The sequence below is a fragment of the Cricetulus griseus genome, chromosome 3 (assembly GCF_003668045.3).
Source record: "Cricetulus griseus strain 17A/GY chromosome 3, alternate assembly CriGri-PICRH-1.0, whole genome shotgun sequence".
Lineage (NCBI taxonomy): Eukaryota > Metazoa > Chordata > Mammalia > Rodentia > Cricetidae > Cricetulus > Cricetulus griseus.
This window is the reverse complement of record NC_048596.1, coordinates 90,218,032-90,239,852: the sequence shown is the minus strand read 5'-3', so window position 1 is coordinate 90,239,852 and position 21,821 is coordinate 90,218,032. Positions and strand designations below refer to the sequence as shown.

The window sequence follows — 21,821 nt, the reverse complement described above, 5'->3', positions numbered from 1 at the left end:
TACACAGAGATAAACATATATCTGAATAAGTACAGTTCTCAAAGAGCATATACCAAGTTATAAAAGAGAAGCTACTACTGGGAAGTGACCAGTTGGGAGCAGTGCTACATAGCCATGTGGCTACTTCTTAAAAGAGGTTCATTTTACATCTTGTAATCTAAAAACTAAATGGATGAGATAGAATAGAGAGCCCAGAAATAACATTACACAGCTACAAACACATTATTTTTGACATAAGTGTCAAAAACATGTATTATAGAAAAGACAACTTCTTTAACAAATGGTGCTGGGAAAATGACACACACATGTCACAGAATGATGTTACACCTCTCTCTGTCTTATCCTGTAAGAAAAAATTCAAAATGAACTAAAAAAAACCCATAATATAAGACCTGAAAGTTTGCAACTTTTAGAAGAAAACATGAAAAATACTTCAAGATCTACTCACAGGCATAAAAATCTTCTGAAGAAGGCTCCAGTGGCTCAGGGGAACCAATAAATGGTACTACATAAAATAAAACCATGAGAAGAGAGAAAAGGCAGCCTACAGAATTAAGAGAAAACCTTTGCCAACTACATAGTGGATCAGGAAGTCATATTGCAAATATATAAACTACTCAAGTGTTAAAAGCCAATAAAACAAATCATCTAATCAATAAATGGGTCAATAATTTAGTTTGCAAAAGAATAGTTCAAATGGCTAGTAAATATTTGAAAAAGAATGTGCAACATCCTTAGCAATCAGAGAAACAAAACTTAAAACTATACTGAGATTCCATCTCCTTCAAAGTCAGAATGACTGTCAACAGGACAACAAATGCTGGCATAGCCATGGGTAAGGCGGAACTTCAAACACCACTGAGAAGAGTGCAAACTGTTGCAACCTCTATGAAATCAGTATGGAAGGTTATCAAAAAAGTGAAACAGCAAAACAAAACCCACCACCTGACATATCTATACCACACCTAAAAGAAACTAGATCAGCAAACCACTGAAATAGGCATACCCATGTTTACTGCATCACTAGTCTACACAGAGTAATAGAAATGGGTTAATAATTAAGGGAGAGCTAGCCAATAAGAAGCCTGAGCCATCAGCCAAACAGTTTATAATTAATATAAGCCTCAGTGTTTTTATTTGGGACTAAAAGTCTGCAGGACCAGGCAAAACAGAAACTTTGTCTTCACTAATCAAAATGACCAAGATATGGAACCAGTCCAGATTCCTATCAATGAATAAATAAAGAAAATGTGTTACACAATTTTACTGACTGGAATGTATCAAAGTGTGATAATTGAAAACCTATTTTGTATGCTAACAAAAATTAATTCATAAATGTTTAAAGGGGAGGCTGGAGAAATAGCTCAGTAATTAAGACACTTGCTGCTCTTCCAGAGGATCTGGGTTTGGTTCCCAGTACCTACATTATGGCTTACAACCACCTACAACTACAGTTTGGATACCTTCTGGCCTCCTCAGTCATTGGACACATATGGTGTACTTACATGCAAGCAAATAATTCATACCCACACAATAAAAATGAAAAAATATTTTTAACGTACACTGAAAAAATAAAAGTAGAAAACATAGCAAACTAATTAATTGAAATACTCAGGGAAGGAAGAAGCTCTTGAGCTTTGCATTTCAGAAGAGTATAGACTGTAATGAACCTATGAATAGTAACATGAGAAATACAAAATGTAACTACCAAGAAAAGCTAAAGAAAAATGTTAACATTTGAGTTTGGCTTTGTGTAGTGGAATATTTGTTTACATTGTGGAGATGTGTCACTGTGATTGGTTTAATAAAGAGCCGAATGGCCAATAGCTAGGCAGAGGAGAATAGGTGGGATACTGGGCAGAGGGAGGAACTTGGAATGAATCTAGGTGGTGCACAAGAGATGCCAACAAGAGACTGAAGGAGCTGGACATACAGTGAAGAGGAGAGAGCCATGTGGCAGAATGTAGGTAGATTAATAGGAACTGGTTAATTTGAGTTAAAAAAGCTAGTTGTGGAAAAGCCTAAGCTAAGATCAAGCTTTCATAATTAATAATAAGTTTCTGTGTTGTTATTTGTGAGCTGGCAGCCTAAAGGAAGGTGCCCAATGTCCAGCTATGTATATCCACATAAGGCCTGAGAAAACTGGAAAAAAATTTCCGAACATGGAGTCAGACATGGCTTTCAGACAACATTGATCTCTCAGTTGTTGCAGACTCGGTACTTGCAGCATGTGGAGGTGCAGCCCCTTTAATATAGCCAAGAACTTAAGCAACCTGTGTGCTATTGGGGCTGGAGACTAGATAAAAATGTCTACCACAGCTTGGACATAGCAGCTTTCAGAGCAGGGCCAGTTAGGACCAGGGTGGGAGGGTGGGGGCTGGGGGAGGCTGCACGGCAGAGGGCCTAGCTGCTACCTAGCATTTTAAGCTTTGGCTCATAGTAAAGCCAGGTCCAGACTGAATAAACCTCTAAACAGGTACAGAATGCTAAAGAAAGAAAACAAAATAAGTATAGACAGGCATAGAAAATAAATAAATAGTTTACAAATAATAAATTGAAGTCTTTAAAGAAAGAGTACGTAATATAAAAAAAAAAAAATAGGCCACATAAGGCTGGGAAATACACAGTGTGCCTGGATCCGGTATGTTGCTTTGTTGACTTTAAGGCTTTTGACATGAGCTAAAGACAAATGAGTCTGAGAGACACTGGATTGTAGAAAAAAATTGCTAAATTAAATCAACCTATACATTTAAAAATTGTCTTAATTTCATAATGGAAGTCAGGAAATATATTGTGTTAGGGGAGAGGTTATGCCTTTGTTTCCACAGGAAATGAAAAGCTATGGGGTTTTCAAAGTTAATATAGATCAGATTTGATTGGGAGAGACCTCCTGAAAATCTTGGCTACAAACATGAAGGAAGAAACCAAGAAAATCTACAAAACAGGTGACATATATGCTGATTCCTCTACATGGGAACAGCTCCGAGACTGGATGAGACATGATACATCTTGTTGGCTACAGAGTCCTCATGACTTATTATTACATGCCATCCTTTCATATGACACAGATGAAGATTTACATTACAATTTGGTTATACAGTCCAAACAGACTTAAAAAGTTGTGAGACATCTTTTACTGCTAAAACACAGAGCAGAGAATCTTCTTTAGCTGACTTGCACACACTACACAATTCCACACTTGCGCCAATGCAGATATAAAAGTCTGTATATTATCAGAACAAAAGGACCAGACACCAACAAGACAAGTCAAATAGCCAAGGTGATCCAGTCCCACAGAATGCCTCTGTTTCAGTTTCCTCAAAAATCTGCATCTAGGATAATATCAAAGCTGTTAGCTGAGAGGGTCCAAATAAGTATAGACAGCCTCACAGACTACTCTCACCAGGACTTCAGATAAGCCCTGCACTTTCCCATCACGTAAACACTGGACAACAAAGCCAGGCGGTGGTGGTGCATGCCTTTAGTCCCAGAACTCAAGAGGCAGAGGCAGGGGGATCTCTGTGAGTTCAAGGCCAGCCTGGTCTAGAAAGTGAGTTTCAAGACAGGCTCCAAAGGTATACAGAGAAACTCTGTCTTGAAAAACAAAATAAAACATCAACAACAAAAGACTGGACAACAAATGATACAGCTAGCTCTTCTAGGACTTGATCATTATCCCAATTTTCTTGGTGTCTCCTAAAGACACTGTGATGCGTCTCCAGACAACAGGAAGCAGTCCAGAGAACATGATGCTCACATTCCCAAGAGGTCAGGTGGATGGTTTTTGGTTGTTCGGTAGGTTATGAATGTTTGTTATTGTTTAGGGGGCTAGTAGCAAGTTGTTATTGGTCATGGTAATGGAAGAAACGAAGCAAAGGAGATTAGATTCAGGGATCTCAGTCTGAAAAGAATAAAAGGGGGATAAAGGAAAGATAGGCTAAAAGGGTAGATTACTGAAACTACTTTTGAACTAAAAAAGCAACTACTAGTCTTAAATATTCTCCACTGGTATGGATTTCTGTATATTGATACAAATTTAAGGGTTTTTTTTAACATACTATATATATGTTTCTATTCTTGTTTAAGATATTGTACCTATGCAGCTCATCTAAAAAAATACAATGTCTTAGTAAAAAATCAGGTTGATAGTTTGTCATTTATAATAATCAAGCTTGTAGCCATGAGGTATGTTTTCAAGGTTAAAAGGAGATATATTGTAGGTAGACAGATGGTCTCCAAATACTTCAGAGACCTATAGAATATGGCATTTAAGATGTTTTAATAGGGCTGGAGAAATGGCTCGGAGGTTAAGAGCAATAGCTGTTCTTCCAGAGGTCCTGAGTTCAATTCCCAGCAACAATATGGTGGCTCACAACCAACCATAATGAGATCTGGTATGCAGGCATACATGCAGGTGGGACACTGTACACATAATAAATAAATTTTTTAAAAAGATGTTTTAATAACAAAAACCTTTTCATGACAGTGAGATATGTCTGTTCCTGGCAGGAACTTCAGAGAAGAAAATGGGCACTGAAGAACCTCCATATAGATTTTGCTTTCACTGTGGCAAATGTAGCCACTGGGCAAGAAACTGTCTTTGCCTGAACTGTTTAACAGTGTATTGTCGAAATTGGGTAAGCAGAACACAAAAGAAGATGACTGCTGAACTTTGCCAAGACAAGGTAGGACAGTCCTTCAAAAATTCCTGCTTCACAAAACAAAACAAAATCTGTCATATATTCTATGTTTGTAGGCCAAAGATGGATGCCCAACATTGCAGAGGAACCTTGGATATAGTTTTGGATGTTTACTCAGCACTTCCTGTTTACTCAGGTATTATTATATGTCTTGGATCTCTGATGGGGGTGAAAGATAGTTCAAGTTTTCCTTGTTACCAAATTTTTTAAAAAAGAAACCCACAAAAGAGGTGTAAAAGTATATACCGTTGAGAAACATAAAAGCTCAAGTTATTTAAGAAAATGTTTTACAGTCTAAAAGGATTTTTTAGGAAGGTAAATACAAGTTATGATAGAAAGTAGTTGAGGTATAAAACTTTGGACTCATCAAGATAAGATAGAGTAGTTTCTCTGAATATGCCAAAAACAAATCAACTAGACATTGTTAATGTAATTCTTACTGATAATTGTTCTTATTGTATATAGTTTTACTTTGTTAGAGTCAAACCCTTTTTTATTCAACGAAAAGGGGGAAATACTGCAGAATATTTGTTTACATTGTGAAAATGTGTCACTGTGATTGGTTTGATAAAGAGCTGAATGGCCAATAGCTAGGAAGGAGAGAATATGTAGGACTTGGGGTGAATCTAGGTAGACAAGAGACGCCAGCAAACACTGAAGAAGTTGGACATACAGTACAGAGGAGAGGTAACCAAGCCACATGACAGAACACAAATTAATAGAAACAGGTTAATTTGAGTTATAAGAGCTAGTTGGGGAAAAGCCTAAGCTAAGGCCAAGCTTTCATAATTAATAAGTCTCTGTGCCACTATTTCTGAGCTGGTAGCCCAAAGTAAAGTTCAACTACGGCTTTGAAGGTAAGCAAGTTGAGAGTGGAGAGGGTCTAGGCAAGACTTGCACAGAGGAAAAGATGAGGTTCTATCAGTATGAAACACATCTTGTTTTTTTTTTTCAGATCATTTTCAAGTAGGTGTGAAGGCATGCATCTGTAATTGCAGATACATGGAATGCTGTTGCAGTAGTAGGGTTGCAAATAAGATACTGACCTTGGCAACTTAGGGAGATCCTGTCTCAAAATTAATTTTAAAAGGGCAGAATGTTGCTCAGTATGGTGCCAAACATATATAAGGCTCTGAGTTCAATCCCTGCCACCACAAAAACAAACAAAGGTTGTTCATAGTATTACTAAGATTAGACTAGAAGACTCAACTAATCCTTAAAATTAATACTAACCTGATTGTGGTAATGAACATCTGTAATCCTAGCACTCTAGAAGCTAAGGTAGGAGGACTTTGAGTCAGAGACCAGCTTGTGACACACAGTGAAACCCTGTTTCAAAATAAAAAGAACACTAAAAAACGTCAGCTCTAATTACAAATCACCCAGTCCCTCCTATACTATCTTAGTTTTGGTGTTTTTAAAGCCATTCATGGTTCTTATGCAGTTCTAGTAATGTATTGTCATTTGATTACAATTATTTAGTAACCAAGCAAACATTCTATACGTGTTTTTCAAAGTTTCCTTATCAGATCATTAAATCTGATTTCTTTTGGGTCTTCGTGGGACAATATAAACTACTCTTACCTCTTATTCATGATATATTATATTGTATACTATAGCACATAACCTATTATGCTTGAGAACTGTGATAATAAATACACAGTTTTTACCACAAATAAACAGTATATATTTAACCACATTTGGTGGCAGAGGAATTGCAGGTAAAGCATGCAGTATGTAGAAGAACTACAAAAGCAACTGTCTTAAGAACTAAAAACTTTCTTTGTTAATTCTGGCACTTAATCATTAAGTAATCATTTATATGATTGCTAAATAATTACATAGGAGTTTAAATGCTATAAGAATTCAAGAAACAGGGCTGGAGAGATGGATCAGAGGTTAAGAGCACTGGCTGCTCCTCCAGCGGTCCGGAGTTCAATTCCCAGCAACCATATTGTGGCTCACAACCATCTGTAATGCAATCTGGTGCCCTCTTCTGGCCTGTAGGATATATGCAGACAGAATGTTGTATACATAATAAATAAATAAATCTTAAAAAAAAAAGAATTCAAGAAACATTTAATTTCTTCAGTAACTCAAATAATAATTTTTCAGCTACTGCTATATCCATATATAATCAATCCAATTACATAGTCAACATTTTTCTTTAAAATATTCACCTTTTGAAATTTGGTATTATCTGAGATGATACTATCTTAGGAATTACAAGTCTTGATGATGGGGGAGTCCTTCTGTATATATGTTTCTCTGAAGTCATAGGCCATTGCCCCACCCAGACAGGTTTGCTGGTTAACCATTTTAAGGATAGGGATTTTGGTCCCTCTATGAGTTCAACACTTGTTTTATTCTGTTTCTGTACAGCCTGGATGATTGGAATTTGTTTTATATAGTGCTTTATAACACTTTTTCCATATACATGAGTTGGTTTATGGTTCATTTTTGACATTGGAGGAATGTTAATTTGGTATTAAATTGCTGCAACAGATCACAACCCCATAGATTTACCCCATAGATTAGCCACATATGGCCTCAGCCTTCCTCTTTGTCCTTTTGGCCCTATACATTCAACCCATCTCGTGCTTTGCTTTACATGAGATAAGACTCCAATCCCTAAGAATTGAATATCTACCTCCTGACGAGGCCAACTAGGAATGCCAAGATTCTGGAGTGATAATGGTGATGTCCTTACCTGTGTCCAGTAATCCTTCAAGCATAACATTATTTGTACTCTGAGTTTTGGTCTTTGGTCATTTACCAAAGTCTGCCAAAATATATGTTTTCTGTTTCCTTCTTGAATTTTGATTCATTCTCTAAAGCTAGTCTACCATTCAGAGCAGTAGCACTTTTTACAATAGCCACTAGATTTCCTAATTGTTCTGGGGAGGATTGTCTTCCACAGTGACTGGGAGTGACTGGACCAATTTTTGTATGGGGGCTTCATGAGGCCCCCCCAAGGAGTTTCCTGATGTTAAAGGGTTGACTTGTTTGTCTCTTGTTGATCTACATTCATTGGTCCAGTGTTGGCCTTTGCCACATCTACATAGTCCAGAAGGCTGGGGCCTTCTATTTGAGTTATTCCAAGAAGAAGCATTATTTCTAGGTATGCCTTGTCTGCAATTTCTTCTCAGATGGCATATTCTACCCTTAATTCTACCCAAATTAAAGCATTTGGTATTTTGATGTCTCCTCATACCTTTGGAGATGGATTCTCCTACCCATAAGAAACTCGTAACTATCCTTGCCATGCTTAAGTTTGAGAAAGCCAGATATTCATCTCTCTATGAAATAAAACATCCTATAAAATCTACAGTATAGGCCTATTGAAGGGATATGATTTGTTCAGTGACATCAAGTTACAAACTGAGTCCTATATTAGTTTCTTTCCCATTCTGTCACACCTTGTATTTCAGATTACAAATTACATCAGGAAACATCAGGCCTCCCTTTTATAGATAACCACTACAAAAGACATAAGAACTAACACAAAGTTGAAAGTTTACAGAGAATAAAATCTCTCCTGGTAATGGTAAACTTTTAAACTTCTAATTAAGGAAGGAACAAAACAACACATTTCAACAGCCCAGACTGGAGTATTAAGAAGATTACAAAGGCCTTACTTCTACCAACATCTTTACAGGAAATGTAGAAATACTTCGAACTCCTCCATAGAGAAGGCTGGTCTTGAACTCAAAGATATGCCTGCCTTTGCCTCCTAAGTGCTAGGATTAAAGGCATGTATCACTACCACCCAGTGGGAATGTAGAATTTCTAAGAATTCCTATTTTTCTGGTGTCAGATAAATGAGCACCTAAAAAACTGCAAGTAAATGTGTTTTAGGGCTGGGGAGACAGCTTGCTTGGCAAATGCTTGCCTTGAAAGCACAAAGACCCAAGTTTGATCCCAGAACCCTAATTACTGTTTTTGTTTTACTTAAACAAAACAAAACAAAAACTAACTAAGGGGCTAGAGAGACTTCTCAGAGGTTGAGTGATGGGGGAAGTATTTCTGTGTATGCTTATCTTATTGATTGTTGAATAAAGTTCTGTTTGGCCAATGAGGCAGCAAATTAGGCAGGACTAAGAGTCAAAGGGGATTCTGGGACTGTAGTTGAGAAGTGGTGATCCAGGCAGGAAGTGACATAGCAAGGAGACTCATATTTAAGCAAGGAGAAACAGGAAGTGTCTTTTTTTCCCTTTCACCTCCTCCAGCCGCGCCATGTGAGCCACCAGCAAGAGAGGGTGCCAGCGGAAGGCATCCTCTATAAGTCTTATAAAATACATAGATTTATGATAATTATGACTGAGCTAAGAGATGAGAAATCCTAGTCATTGGCCAAGCAGCATCTGAACCTAATACAAGTTTCTGTGTATTAATTTGGGCCCTAACTCAGGCAGGCGGCTGGCATAAAGCGCACATGTGGTGGTGGGGCTCGGCGGCTTTTGGCGGAAAGATTTATCTTAACAGTTGAGAGCACTAACTGTTCTTCCATTGGATCTGGGTCCAATTTCCAACACCCACAGGGCAGCTCACAACTGTCTGTAACTCCAAGATCTGACACCCTCATATAGACATACATACAGGCAAAACACCAATGTACATTAAAACAACACCAAACAAAACCAACTCCTGGGCATGGTGGTTTGTAATTGTAATTTCAGTTCTGAAGATTTGGAGACTAGAGGATCCCTCAGGCTTGCCAGCCAGCCAACCCAGCCTACTTGGCAAATTCCAGACTAAGAAGAGACCCTGTTTCAAACAATAAGGTGGCTGGCACCTAAGGAATGACAGCTAAGATTCTCCTCTGACCTCCATACACACATACATACACTAATTTTTTGTTTGTTTTTTAATCAACGAAAATAGCATAACAAAAATTATTAAATTTGTTTCAATGTGGAAAACGTAGGCCATAAGATTTTTAAAACCTTGATTGCATGGAATGTTGGACCTTTACTGCTTTGATTAATCACATGTTAACAAACTAAAAACACCTATCAGACAGGCTATTTTGTAAGTAGCACATTCACAAAAAAGACAATGTACCAAGAATAAATTTAGAGACCAGAAGCTAACAATTTCTAATAGGAAAAATTTGAGAGAACATGATTTTTTTCTTCCAAGACAGGGTAACCCTGGCTGTTCTATTCTCTCACTCTCCAGACCAGGCTGGCCTCACAACCTCAAGAGATCTGCCTGCCTCTGCATTCGTAGTGTTGGGATTAAAGGAGTACACCACCATATGGGGCAGGAATCATAGATTTTTGAGGCAAAGTTTTATCTTATTTCCACAGTATTTGGTATATAGCATCTATATAAATATACTATTGAATGAGAAGCAAATATAACCACCCAGTAAATGAAGGATTCTCCTCTAAAGACTACAAAAGAATATATTTGTTTCAAACATAGGACTCTCTAAGATAATTACACCTGTAACAGGGTATGGTAGCACATACCTTTAATCCCAACACTCGGGAGGCAGAGGCAGGTGGGATCAAGGTTAGCCTTGTCTATATAGTAAGTGCCAGACCAACTCAGTGACAGAAATGTCTCAATGTAATATATATGTGTACTTGTAAACATGCATACACACATACATATATAATTACAGACAATGTTTTTTAATCCCAGTTTCAGGTTTAGATCAAGAAAAAGGACCATGAACAAAGAGGCATACCAAAGAAAGAGCTGCTTGAGTCTGGTGAAGAAGTGGCTCCGGGAGAGAGGAGAGATGAATGCATTCAGGAATTTTGATAGTTCCTCCATCCAAATCTGCTATGATTACATCTAACTGAAAAAGATTTTAAAAATTAACCATAATTCATAAAGTATATTTGTTATTAAACAAATTAATTGGCTGTGGCTAACTCAAACTGAGAAAAACCAATTGAGGAGGAGGTTCTTGGCTATCACAGTAAGAGTTCTATGTTTAGAACTTCCTCATCACTTTACATTTCCCAACTTCCTGTGAAATCAGGCACTGTACATGAGTACACATTTGCCACTGAAGGATGAAAAATGACATGTGCTCCTTGGCTCTTCAAGATAGCAGTGCTGTAGGGATCTTCTATGTTCTCGTTCTTCTTTCCATAGGGAGAAACTATGAACTGTCAACAGTCAAGCATTAATCATCCAGATGGGAACACTACCTGAGGGGATTGTAATAGAAAAAGCAGGAAGGAAGGAGGATAGGATGGTAAATGATGCCATAGAGCAAGCTACTCAGGCACATTGGAGAATTTCTATGAAGCACTATGTGTTAATAAAATTCCATGTTAACTGAGCTATTGCATTTGGATTCTATAAGAATCAATAAACAAAGCAATATGTATCAAGAAATTACTATTTAGATGCAAAACCCAGCTTGGAGGAGTGATGCACACCTATAATTACAGCACTTGGGAGGCAGAAGGATGAGTTCAAATCCATCCCCAGCTATGGAATGAGTTCAGGTTTGTGTCAGCCCATGATACATTAGACCCTGTCTCAAAACCAAGACTAAAATAGACAAAAACAATGCCCCAAACCTCATTTGTAGTGTTTAAAAGATGATACTTAAAAACAACTTACATAAATATTTTGATGATGTGATTGCAATTTATTCTAATTTATTCATTAAATTATTAAACCTTCAACTGGCAACATTTCGTTTGTCCTATCTCTATTTAGTAATACTAAGATTATTTACAAATTGTAAGGAGCCTAATTTTTAATAAAAATATTTAGTAGCATACTCATTTTTATAAGATGATACTAAAGTTGAGCAGAACTAGATATTAAATACAATGTTAGGAGAATCGATTGGTATACATATGAGGGGTCTTGTCTACTCTTTCAACAGTATCAATGACATCTGTGTCATGGTTCCAGCTGCAGTTGCTATGTAAGAAGCACCAAAGCTTCCTTCTTTGCTGGCATTTAGAGCAGAAGCAGCATTACAAAGTCTTGTGGATTACAGATGTCATACAACCAAATCCTTTTGGTAAAGAAATTTTCTTATATTCTCTGGAAAGAGGCACATAATCTGCTCCCTACACTTCAGTCATCATGCTTCAGAGTACATTCCTCATCTCATGTTAGAAATCCCAGTCCATTAATTGGCAGCTCTTATCTACGGATGCCATTTTAATGTTACAACAACCACCACCTTCCCCTTCGTGCATGTGATAGTCCTTAAATATTGATCTTTAGCTATTAAGTAGTATCAAATTATCACTTGAGACAATTTCATCAAAGAATTGCAAACTGTAAACTTTTGCTTCTGATATCCTCTGATGCACACTGCTAGAATCCTATTAGGAGCATGATATCCAAAAGTAAACACACTATTCTTGAACTAGCTTTAGCTTCTCTTTAGCGACATGGATTAGGAATTTGGTGGGGGCTCATAAAGAATTTGAGTTCCACTACATTTAAACTCTCTGCAAACTATTTTACTCTTGCTAGTTGGTTTTCAGGAATTCTATATTGGCAGGTCTCATTTAAAACACTAATAATTAAGCATTAGTAAGAAAATTATGAATAAAATAATAGATTATTAATCCTTATCATCTACAGCAGTGGTTCTTAACCTGTAGGTTGTGACCCTTTGGAGGTTGAACAACTCCTTTCATAGCGGTTGCCTAAGACCACTGGAAAACACAGATATTTACATTATAATTTTTAACAGTAGCAAAATTACAGTTATGAATTGGCAACAAAAATAATTTTATGGTTGGGGGTCCCCACAACATGAAGAAGTGTATTAAAGGATCACAGCATTAGGAAGACCGAGAACCACTTCTTTACAGGAATACAGAGTTTTTCATATGAGGACTACAGTACGGTAAAAGTGCTCTGCTACCCAAGGCTGGAATCACAAACACCACTGCAATGAACTCAGGTCAAGCATTTTTTCCCTCAGCCATCTCACCTGTCTAAAACCATCTTATACATAAATAAATATATGAATGAATAAATAAATTCTTTAAAACTCTTATACTTGCAAAATTAAATATATTTAGATTTCTTGATGTTGCTTTCCTTCTAGTCTGTCTTTTCTATGGGGAAAGCACCATATCTGAAAACAATGATGTGAAACCTTATATCACATAAATATGAAAGACTCAAAGTCTGGACATTTTAGAACTGGATACTTACAAGCTCATGAACATCAGTTTTAAAGATGGAGTGTACTCCAATAATGAAAGGAGTTGGAGAACTCAAAACTTCTAGTAGCTGAGCCGGAAGAATGGGAATATAAGGATAACTGAAAATAATAAAAATATTTTATTTATGTTATTTTCCCTAAATGTGAACACATTTCCCTTTATTTCTATGCAGTCTGAACTGTAAAAATGTATTTATTAATTATTTGAGAATTTCATACTATGTATTTTGATTACAGTCACTGACTCCTTCCCAACTCCTCCCAGATAAACCCCTACCACTCTGTGCCACCCTAGCTTTGTGTCTTGTTTAAATTTTTAATTACTATTTTAATAAATAAATAAAATGGATCATTTTATAATATTTATTTAATGTAATATTTAGTAAAGTAATCAATAAATTTTTATTTTAATAAAAAAGTAACATTGTTTTATTTTATTTTTTATTAGTTCTTTGAATGTCATACAATGTATTTCTATCACAGTCACCACTACTCCTTTCAGATCTACCCCACCTCCTTACCTGCCAACTCTGGCGTGTTCTTTTGTTTTGGGGGGTCTGATTTTAAATTCATTTATATTTAGAAATTATCAAGAAGACCTGGTGTGGTGATGGCAACTTTTTAGCCTCATATGTAGAAGGCAGAGGTAGGTGGACCTCTATGAATTCATGGATGGCTTGGTCTATATACTAAGTTCTAGGCCAAGCAGGGCTAGGTCAGCATAAGAATTCACAGTAGCTGTGACAGCATGTACAAAGTTTGTGCAAGCCCAACCCAGGCCAAATCCAGCACGGAGGTGGGAACCATGCATTTAATTCTACCTTTAGCTGTGGAGCTATTAACATTGTTAGCTGCTAGGAAAAGGAGAAGTGGTTTTCTCTGTAACTGTACCTGGCAAGTCCACCATCCTCCAGTGGAAGATCACACATTAAGATTATTTGAGCAGCACAAATTGCCCTGAAAGTTTTATTTATTTATATTTAAGGATACAAAATTGGGTGGGTAGAGAAAGAAAGTGGATCTGAGACGTGGTAAGGGGTATGGATATGGTTTTGAATGAAACTCTCAAAGAACTAATAAATTTTTTTAAAGGACTGAAGAACTTAAAATAAATCAATTTTATTGGCATAATTGTTAACACTATACTTGATGCTCACATTCAATAAACATATATTTTAAAATTTTAAGAAAATACCAGAGGAGATCTAATTTTATCTACTATTCATGAACTTAAGTTCCTGGGACATTATGATTAGAAAAATTAAATAAGAGTAAAATATTCTACCTGCCACCACAGTTTAAAATTTTAAAATTTGTTTTATAATTTTTATTATGGAAAATATTTAATGTACCCCTTAAAAGTAAGTGGGAAATTTATAATGAAGTTGTCTAATCTACATTTGACAATGATCAATATACAGCCATCTATGTCTACTGACTTACAATCTATTATCTATGTTATTGTGAAGTTACATTACATCATTTACACACAAATAATTTAAGAGGTATCTAAAACAGATAAGGACCCTTCAGTAACAGAATTCCAATAGCTCCTAAAAACTAATACACTAGTATCAAATAGCACTAACCAAAGAATTTTATCAGTATTGAAAGATAATTAAATATTGCTGACAATACTATTCAAATTAAATTAAATATTTTTCATTAAATTAACTAGCTCTCGGTCATGTACAACTTGGAAAAGTCCCAAATTCTAGACTAAATTTTATTAGAATCGTAACTCTCTGACTTCATGTAACAAACCTTCATGGTTCAAAGCAATTGGGTCATGACATTTTGATTCATCAAGAAGTAATACATAATGTGGGAATACATAAAATTACCAAGTAAAAACTTCACCTGTATTTAAGAGGAAACATTAAAGATTCCAGGGCTCTACAGGCATCACTAAGTCTCTGAAAACTTGCTGAATGGAAGAGAACCTTATTTTCTGTAAGGACTGCACAAAAGAGGTTGAGGACATTTTGAATTCCTGAAAACACAAGAACAAAGGCTTACTTAACACAACAAACTGTATTGTATTGCCAACAATCACAGATTTTTCTATGACAAAGAAACAAAGGGAATATTCTGGAAATCTTCAAAGGAAAATAACTGGTTAACTTAACCTATACAACCTATAGGCATCTGTCTTCCTGGATATCTATTCTTTACACCATTGTAATGTTATACTCATTGATCATGTGAGCTGTTTGATATTTACTACTACCTTCTTTACTTCATCTCCAAGATAGCCCATTAAAGATGCTGGCATTGGTTTTTATTCTCCTTTGTCTGATGTTAAAACAGTTGTGTTTCAAGATGACACTTCAGTCACCAATGATAACAACAGTGGTATGATAAGGTCATAATAGAGGTGACAAACTCCTACCATCTAAGGACAAGGTGGCTGTCCTAATACCACTGTACAATGTATTTCATATTTGTGATAATGTAGGCATAACAAAACTATTGCTAGTCATATGAAAGCATAGAACAATTAGGTACAGTGAATAATGTGATCAATAACTATGACTATAATTGGTTTATGTATTTACTATACCACAGTATAGTTTGTATTCTGTATTCCTACTTACAAAGAAAACTCTATATTGTGTTATATTAGCAGTGGCCTCACACATTTTATATTTATTTACGTATGTCTTATATATTACATCTGTGATTCTTGACTGCATCATTTTCTCCTATGCTTGATGTAATCTAATGTTAAATTTTGCACACATGGCCCTCAACTCAACAGATTGTGCTAGCTGTCTGTTTTCACTGTATAGTCTAGATATGTAGCAGGCTACACTATTTAAGATGTGGAAGGACATAAGTTTGAGGATATCTGCCCAATGACCCATTTCTCAGAATTAATTCTTGCTATTCTTTGACACATAACTATGTGATGTGAGCAGCTAATCTTCTGTCCACTACTCTTCTTTTTGTCTTACCACAGGATCATAGCAATGGAGCCAGCCAACCATGGAGTGAAATCTCTTAAAATAAACCTTTCCTTTTTAAGTTGTTGTGCCTGAAGTTATTTTGTCACACTAACTGAATGCTGACTTACACACATGGTTTTCTATCATTTCTCTTGAGAATCTGTTGTGGAATATTAGTTTAAGATGTGTTATATTCATTTATGCTGTGGAATATTTGTTTAATGATGCAAACATGTTTGGCATTCTTCTATGTTGCATTTGTTTAACTCTGTAAAGCTACTTTGCCTGCCTAAAACACCTGATTGGTCTAATAAAGAGCTGAAATGCAAATAGCTAGGGAGGAGAGCTAAATAGGTGAGGATAGCATGCAGAGAGAATACATAGGAGAAATCTAGGGGAAAAAAGAGGAAGAGTGAGCCAAGAAGGAGAGGAGGACATCAGGGGCCAGCCACACAGCCATGGAGTAAGTAAGAAGGAAAGCAAGATATACAGAATAAAGAGAGGTAAAAAGCCCAGAGGCAAAATGTAGTTAAAGAGAAACGGGATATCAGGATTGTTACACAGAGACACCCTGTCTCAAAAAACAAACAAACAAACAAAAAGAACAAAAAAAAAAGAAGAAGAAGAAAGAGAATAATTTAAGTTAGAAAAGCTGGCTAGAAGCAAGCCAAGCTAAGGCTGGGCATTCATAAATAAGATTAGGTCTCTGTGTATTTATTTGGGAGCTGGATATCACCAAAGATTAAAAAAAAAAAAGAAAACAGCAACAACAACAACAAAAACTACATTTTGGCATATCAATATGAGGCTCAAATTACTGTAGTTGGCCTGCAAAATCTGAGAAAGAAAAGAAAAAAGGCATGGCTCCTTTAAGAAGTGCTGCTGTTTAGCTGGCAGCACTAAACAGAAATAGCAGGCTAAGTAAAAATGCTTGTGGCAGAACAGGCATCTGCTTCCTCTCATGAAGAAGGCTGAATGCAGTTCCTGGTGACATACCTCTGACCAGCCTGTGAGCATTAGGCTTGGTTTTCAAAGACGAGGGAAGTGGGCCAGGCCAGTCAACAAAGCTGTAGCAGCTCTGCCTAGCAGTTTAAGGCTCACGCAGTCAAAAAAAAGGCTACAGATACTCAGTAAAGTAAGTCCAGATGGAAAAAACCTCTAAACAGGTTCCAGAATGTTTAAAATGTGCATAGGCTTAAGAAAGAAAAGAGAAAGAGTATACACAGTCATAGGAAAAAAGTAATTTAAAAATAATACAGTGAGAAGCAAAATAATAAAAAAGAATAAGCCACGCAAAGATGGGAAATACACAGGGAGTCTGGATCTTGTATAGTATTGTGTTGATTCTGAATTTTTTGAATGCTGATGAGAAAATGATAGCTTCTAACAGACATGGAATTGTGAATAGGATGGGTAAATCGAACCAATCTAGATACTTTAGGGATATCTTAAAACAAGAAAGAAAAAATATATTTGATAAATAGAAATTTAAAAATGCTTTGGGGAGGAGGTTATGCTCCCCCCACACACACACACACAGGGAATGAGAGGCTGTGGATTCCTTCAGGATTAACATGGATCAGGTTTGATCAGGGGAGACCTTTCTGAATCTTGAAAAGTGATATATATCAACAAAGATTACTGCTGGTCTTCTCAGGACTTAACCATTATCTCAATTTTCTCAGGGATCCCTAAAGATGCCTTCACCCACAGACAACAGGAAGCAATCTAGAGAAGACTATGCCCTATTTAAGGCTATGCCCACATTCTCAAGAGATGGGGTTGGTAGTTTTTGGCTATTTTGGTGGGTTATGGATTTTTTACATCATTTAGGGGAATACAGGAATATAAGATAAATGGACAACTATTAGTCTCAGATAATGGATTTTGGTATATCAGTACAAATTTAAAGTTATTTTTGTTAGACCTCTTGTTTGGGGGTATTGTACTTATGCAGCTCATTTAAAAATGCAATGTATATTTAAGAAATGAGGTTAGCAGTTAATCTATAATAACCAAACTTGTAGTCATATTAGGTATGTTTTCAAGGTTAAACAGGTATATTTTAGACAGCTAATTTTCAAACACCACAAAGACCTACAGAATATGACATTTAAGATGTTTGATAACATAAGGGTTCTCATGACAATTAGACACACATACTGGCAGTACCAATTTACTTCATAAAAGGATGATGGTCATTGAAGAAACTCCATATGGAGTTTGCTTTCAGTGTGACAAAGTTAGCCATTTGGGCAAGAAACAGCTCTTGCCTTGACTGCTGACAGTATGCTGTACAGCCTGTACAAGTGGGACATAGGAAAAAGATTGTTGAACTTTGCCAAGACAAGGGAGGATAGTCCTTTGAGATTCCTGCTTCACAGAAGAGTCTGCCAGATATTCTGCAGGACACAGAGGAAAGCAACTAATGAACTTTGACAATACAAGGTGAGACTGTCTTAAATAGAACACCAGTAGCACAGACATTGAGAGTAACAATTAAAAAATGTGACCTCCTGAAACTGAGAAGCTTCTGTAAAGCAAAGGACATGGAAAACAAGACAAAACAACAGCCTACAGAATGGGGGAAAAAATCACCAAACTGACATCTGACAGAGGACTGATTTCTAAAATAGGCAAAGAACTCAAGAAACTAAAAATCAAACTGCCAAATAATCCAATTTAAAAATGAGGTACAGAAAAAAAATGAGGTACAGATCTTAACAGAGAATTCTCAACAGAAGAATCTCAAATGGCCAAAAGACACTTAAGGAATTTCTCAACATCTTTAGCCATCAGGGAAATGCAAATCAAAACAACTCTGAGATATCATCTTACTCCTGTCAGAATGGCTAAGATCAAAAAACACCCATGACAGCTTATGCCAGAAAGAAGGTAGAGTAAGGTGAACACTCCTCCATTACTGGTGGGAGTGTAAACTTGTACAGTCATTTTGGAAATCAGTTTGGTGGTTTCTCAGAGAATTGGGAATCAATCTACCTCAAGACCCAGCATTACCACTCTTGGGCATAAACCCAAAGGATACCCACCCATACCACAAGGACATTTGCTCAACTATATTCATAGCAGCATTATTCATAATAGAAAGAACCTGGAAACAACCTAGATGCCCCTCAATTGAAGAATGGATAAAGAAAATGTGGTACATTTACACAATGGAGTATTACTCAGTGGTTAAAAAAAATGGCATCTTGAAATTGGTAGGCAAATAGATGGAACTAGAGAAACCCATCCTGAATGAGGTAACCCAGACTTAGAAAGACAAACATGGGGGGGGGTGCTGGAGAGATGGCTCAGAGGTTAAGAGCACTGAATGCTTGTCCTGAGTTCAATTCCCAGCAACCATATGGTGCTCACAACCATCTGTTATGAGATCTGGTGCCCTCTTCTGGTGTGCAGATATACATGGAAGCAGAATATTGTATACAAAATAAATAAATAAAATCTTAAAAAAGAAATATTTAAAAAAAAATAAAGACAAACATGGTATGTATCCACTCGTAAGAGGATTTTAGACCTAAAGCAAAGGATAACCAGCCTACAGTCTACAACACCAGAGAAGCCGGGTAACAAGGAGGACCCTAAGTGAGACATATATGGATCCTCCTGAGAAGGGGAAATAGATAAGATTTCCTGAGTAAATCAGGAGTGTGGGGGGAGGAGAACATGAGGGAATGGGGTGGTGGAGTTGGGGGAAAGGACAGAGAGGGAGAGCAAAGAAAGAGAACTCTTGATAGCGTGAGTCATTATAGGGTTAGTAAGAAACCAGGCACTAGGGAAATTCCCAGCAACCAACAAGGATGACCCCAGATAAGACTCTAAGCAATAGTGGAGAGGGTACCTTAACTGGCCTTCCCCTGTAATCAGATTGATGACTACCTTGATTGCTATCATAGAACCTTTATCTAGTAACTGATGGAATCAGATGCACAACTAAACACTGGGCTGAGCTCCCGGAATCCAGTTGAAGAGAGCAAGGAGTGTTACTATGACCATGATGGGGAAAGACACAGAAATAGCTGACCCAATCAATATAGTGGGAGCTCACTGACTCCAGACTGACAGCTGGGGAACCTGCATAGGATTAAACTAGGCCCTCTGAATGTGGATGACAGTTGTGTGGCTCGGACAGTTGGTAGGGAATGAAGTGGTTTTTTTGGAACCCATTCCCTATGGAGGGATACCTTGCTCAGCCTAGATACAGGAGGGAGGGCCTTGGTCTTGCCTCAATGTGGTATGACAGATTTTGTTAATCCCCACGGGAGGCCTCACCCTCTCTAAGGGTGGTGAGAAGAGGGGAAGGAGGGGGAACTGGGACTAGTATGTAAAATAAAAATGTGTTTTAAACATGAATTATTTAAAAAAGAATTTGATATATTATGTACACACACACACACACACACACACACACATATATATGAATGAAAAATCATCACCACAAAAGCTTTCTTTGTGACGCTTTGTCATCTTTCTCTTCCCACCTACAATGTAGTCAGAGTCCTGTTTTGTTTTTGTTTTTGTTTTAGTTTTTCAAGACAGGGTTTCTCTGTGGCTTTGGAGGCTGTCCTGGAACTAGCTCTTGTAGACCAGGCTAGTCTCGAACTCACAGAGATCTGCCTGCCTCTGCCTCCTGAGTGCTGGGATTAAAGGCGAGCACCACCAACGCCCGGCCCAGAGTCCTGTTTTTGTCACCACAGACTAGACTGAAATGTAAGAAACTGAACCATAAATTATACATTCTTTTCATGTGTTGGTTTTCATTCAGCATAATTATTTTTAAGTTAATCAATGATGGACATATCCAGAATTCATTCTTTTGTATTGTATATGCCATCACATGATAGGCCACAGAATTTAATGTATTTCTATTATTACTTCTTTATTAACTTTAGTGAATATTAAGGCTGTTTTCATAAAGCAGTCTTACTGTCACAAAATGACTATGGACATTCATGTGCAAATATTTTATGGAGATGGACTATCATTTTCCTTGGGTAAATAAATCCCTAAGAATGAACTTAACTTTAAAAAGTAAACAAACTATAGTCCAAGGTAGCTTTTCATTTTAATTAGCAAAGAACAATGTTCTGGATACTCTATATGCCTTCAAATATGCAGGCAGGCAATTTTTTAACAAGCTGGAATACCTGATGTGCCTTTCTCCATCTTTAAGTTGCATACCTCATTACAATCAGACCAAACATTAAATGCCAAGAATCCTTCCTCTATCTCCTTTCTTTGCTATAAGTTGCTCCCAAATAACAAAACTATTTCAATGGGGTGTTACCAAAGTAAGTCACTCAGGAGTTTGCTTCATCCTTCTCTCCTCCTGACACAGCTAAGCTACAATAGATAATAAATTGTTTCTTTATGTTTTCTTTATCATGTCAGATGATAATAACTTAAATATTTTTCCCATCCATAGGTTTTTCTAAAAACATATTTAAAAAGCCAGGACAAGACATACCTAATTGCTGAAATAAAAGAGCCACACTAGTGCCTGTGACGGGAAGGCTGTCATGTAAAGGAGTCTGTATCAGCTGTCTGTCTCCTGCACCCAAGGAAAATAGCTTCTGCAGAATGAAAGAAAAATATATAAAGTCATAAGAGACAATATGAAGTAGTAACATGTAACCTAAAACATACAAGTTACACTATGTACAACTCAAAATATCAGAAAATTCAGTCCATAAAAGTTAAAAATTTAGTAGATGAGACACAAAAATCACTGACAATTATAACTGACTAAAAACATGTTAACCTCAGAAACTATTTGCATTTTTTAAGGCCCACAGGACCATTTGCTCATTTGAAGGGCAGCCCTGAAGATTACCAAGACCACCTTTGAGATTCTGTCCTTGGAACAGGATGGAGAAAGGGGGATGGGGAGGAAAGGGGGGAGAGAAAAAGGGGGGGGAAGAGAGGTAGAGAGGGAGGAATAATTTTAGACAAAAGACATTGAGAAAAAGGAGAGTTGAAAAT

At 36.8% G+C, this 21,821-nt stretch overlaps 1 protein-coding gene across 2 annotated transcripts in view; it reads right to left on the bottom strand.

Annotated features, from left to right (window-relative positions):
* The window catches only part of Sbf2 (SET binding factor 2), a 342,185-nt gene that overhangs the window by 173,160 nt on the left and 147,204 nt on the right, over positions 1 to 21,821 (bottom strand). For both annotated transcript variants that reach the window (XM_027410074.2, XM_027410075.2), the window contains 4 exons: positions 21,307 to 21,412; positions 14,731 to 14,863; positions 12,861 to 12,969; positions 10,399 to 10,512 (listed from right to left, as the gene is read on the bottom strand). In XM_027410074.2, coding sequence (XP_027265875.1) covers positions 10,399 to 10,512; positions 12,861 to 12,969; positions 14,731 to 14,863; positions 21,307 to 21,412 — 462 coding nt within the window. The remainder of the gene's footprint in view (positions 1 to 10,398; positions 10,513 to 12,860; positions 12,970 to 14,730; positions 14,864 to 21,306; positions 21,413 to 21,821) is intronic.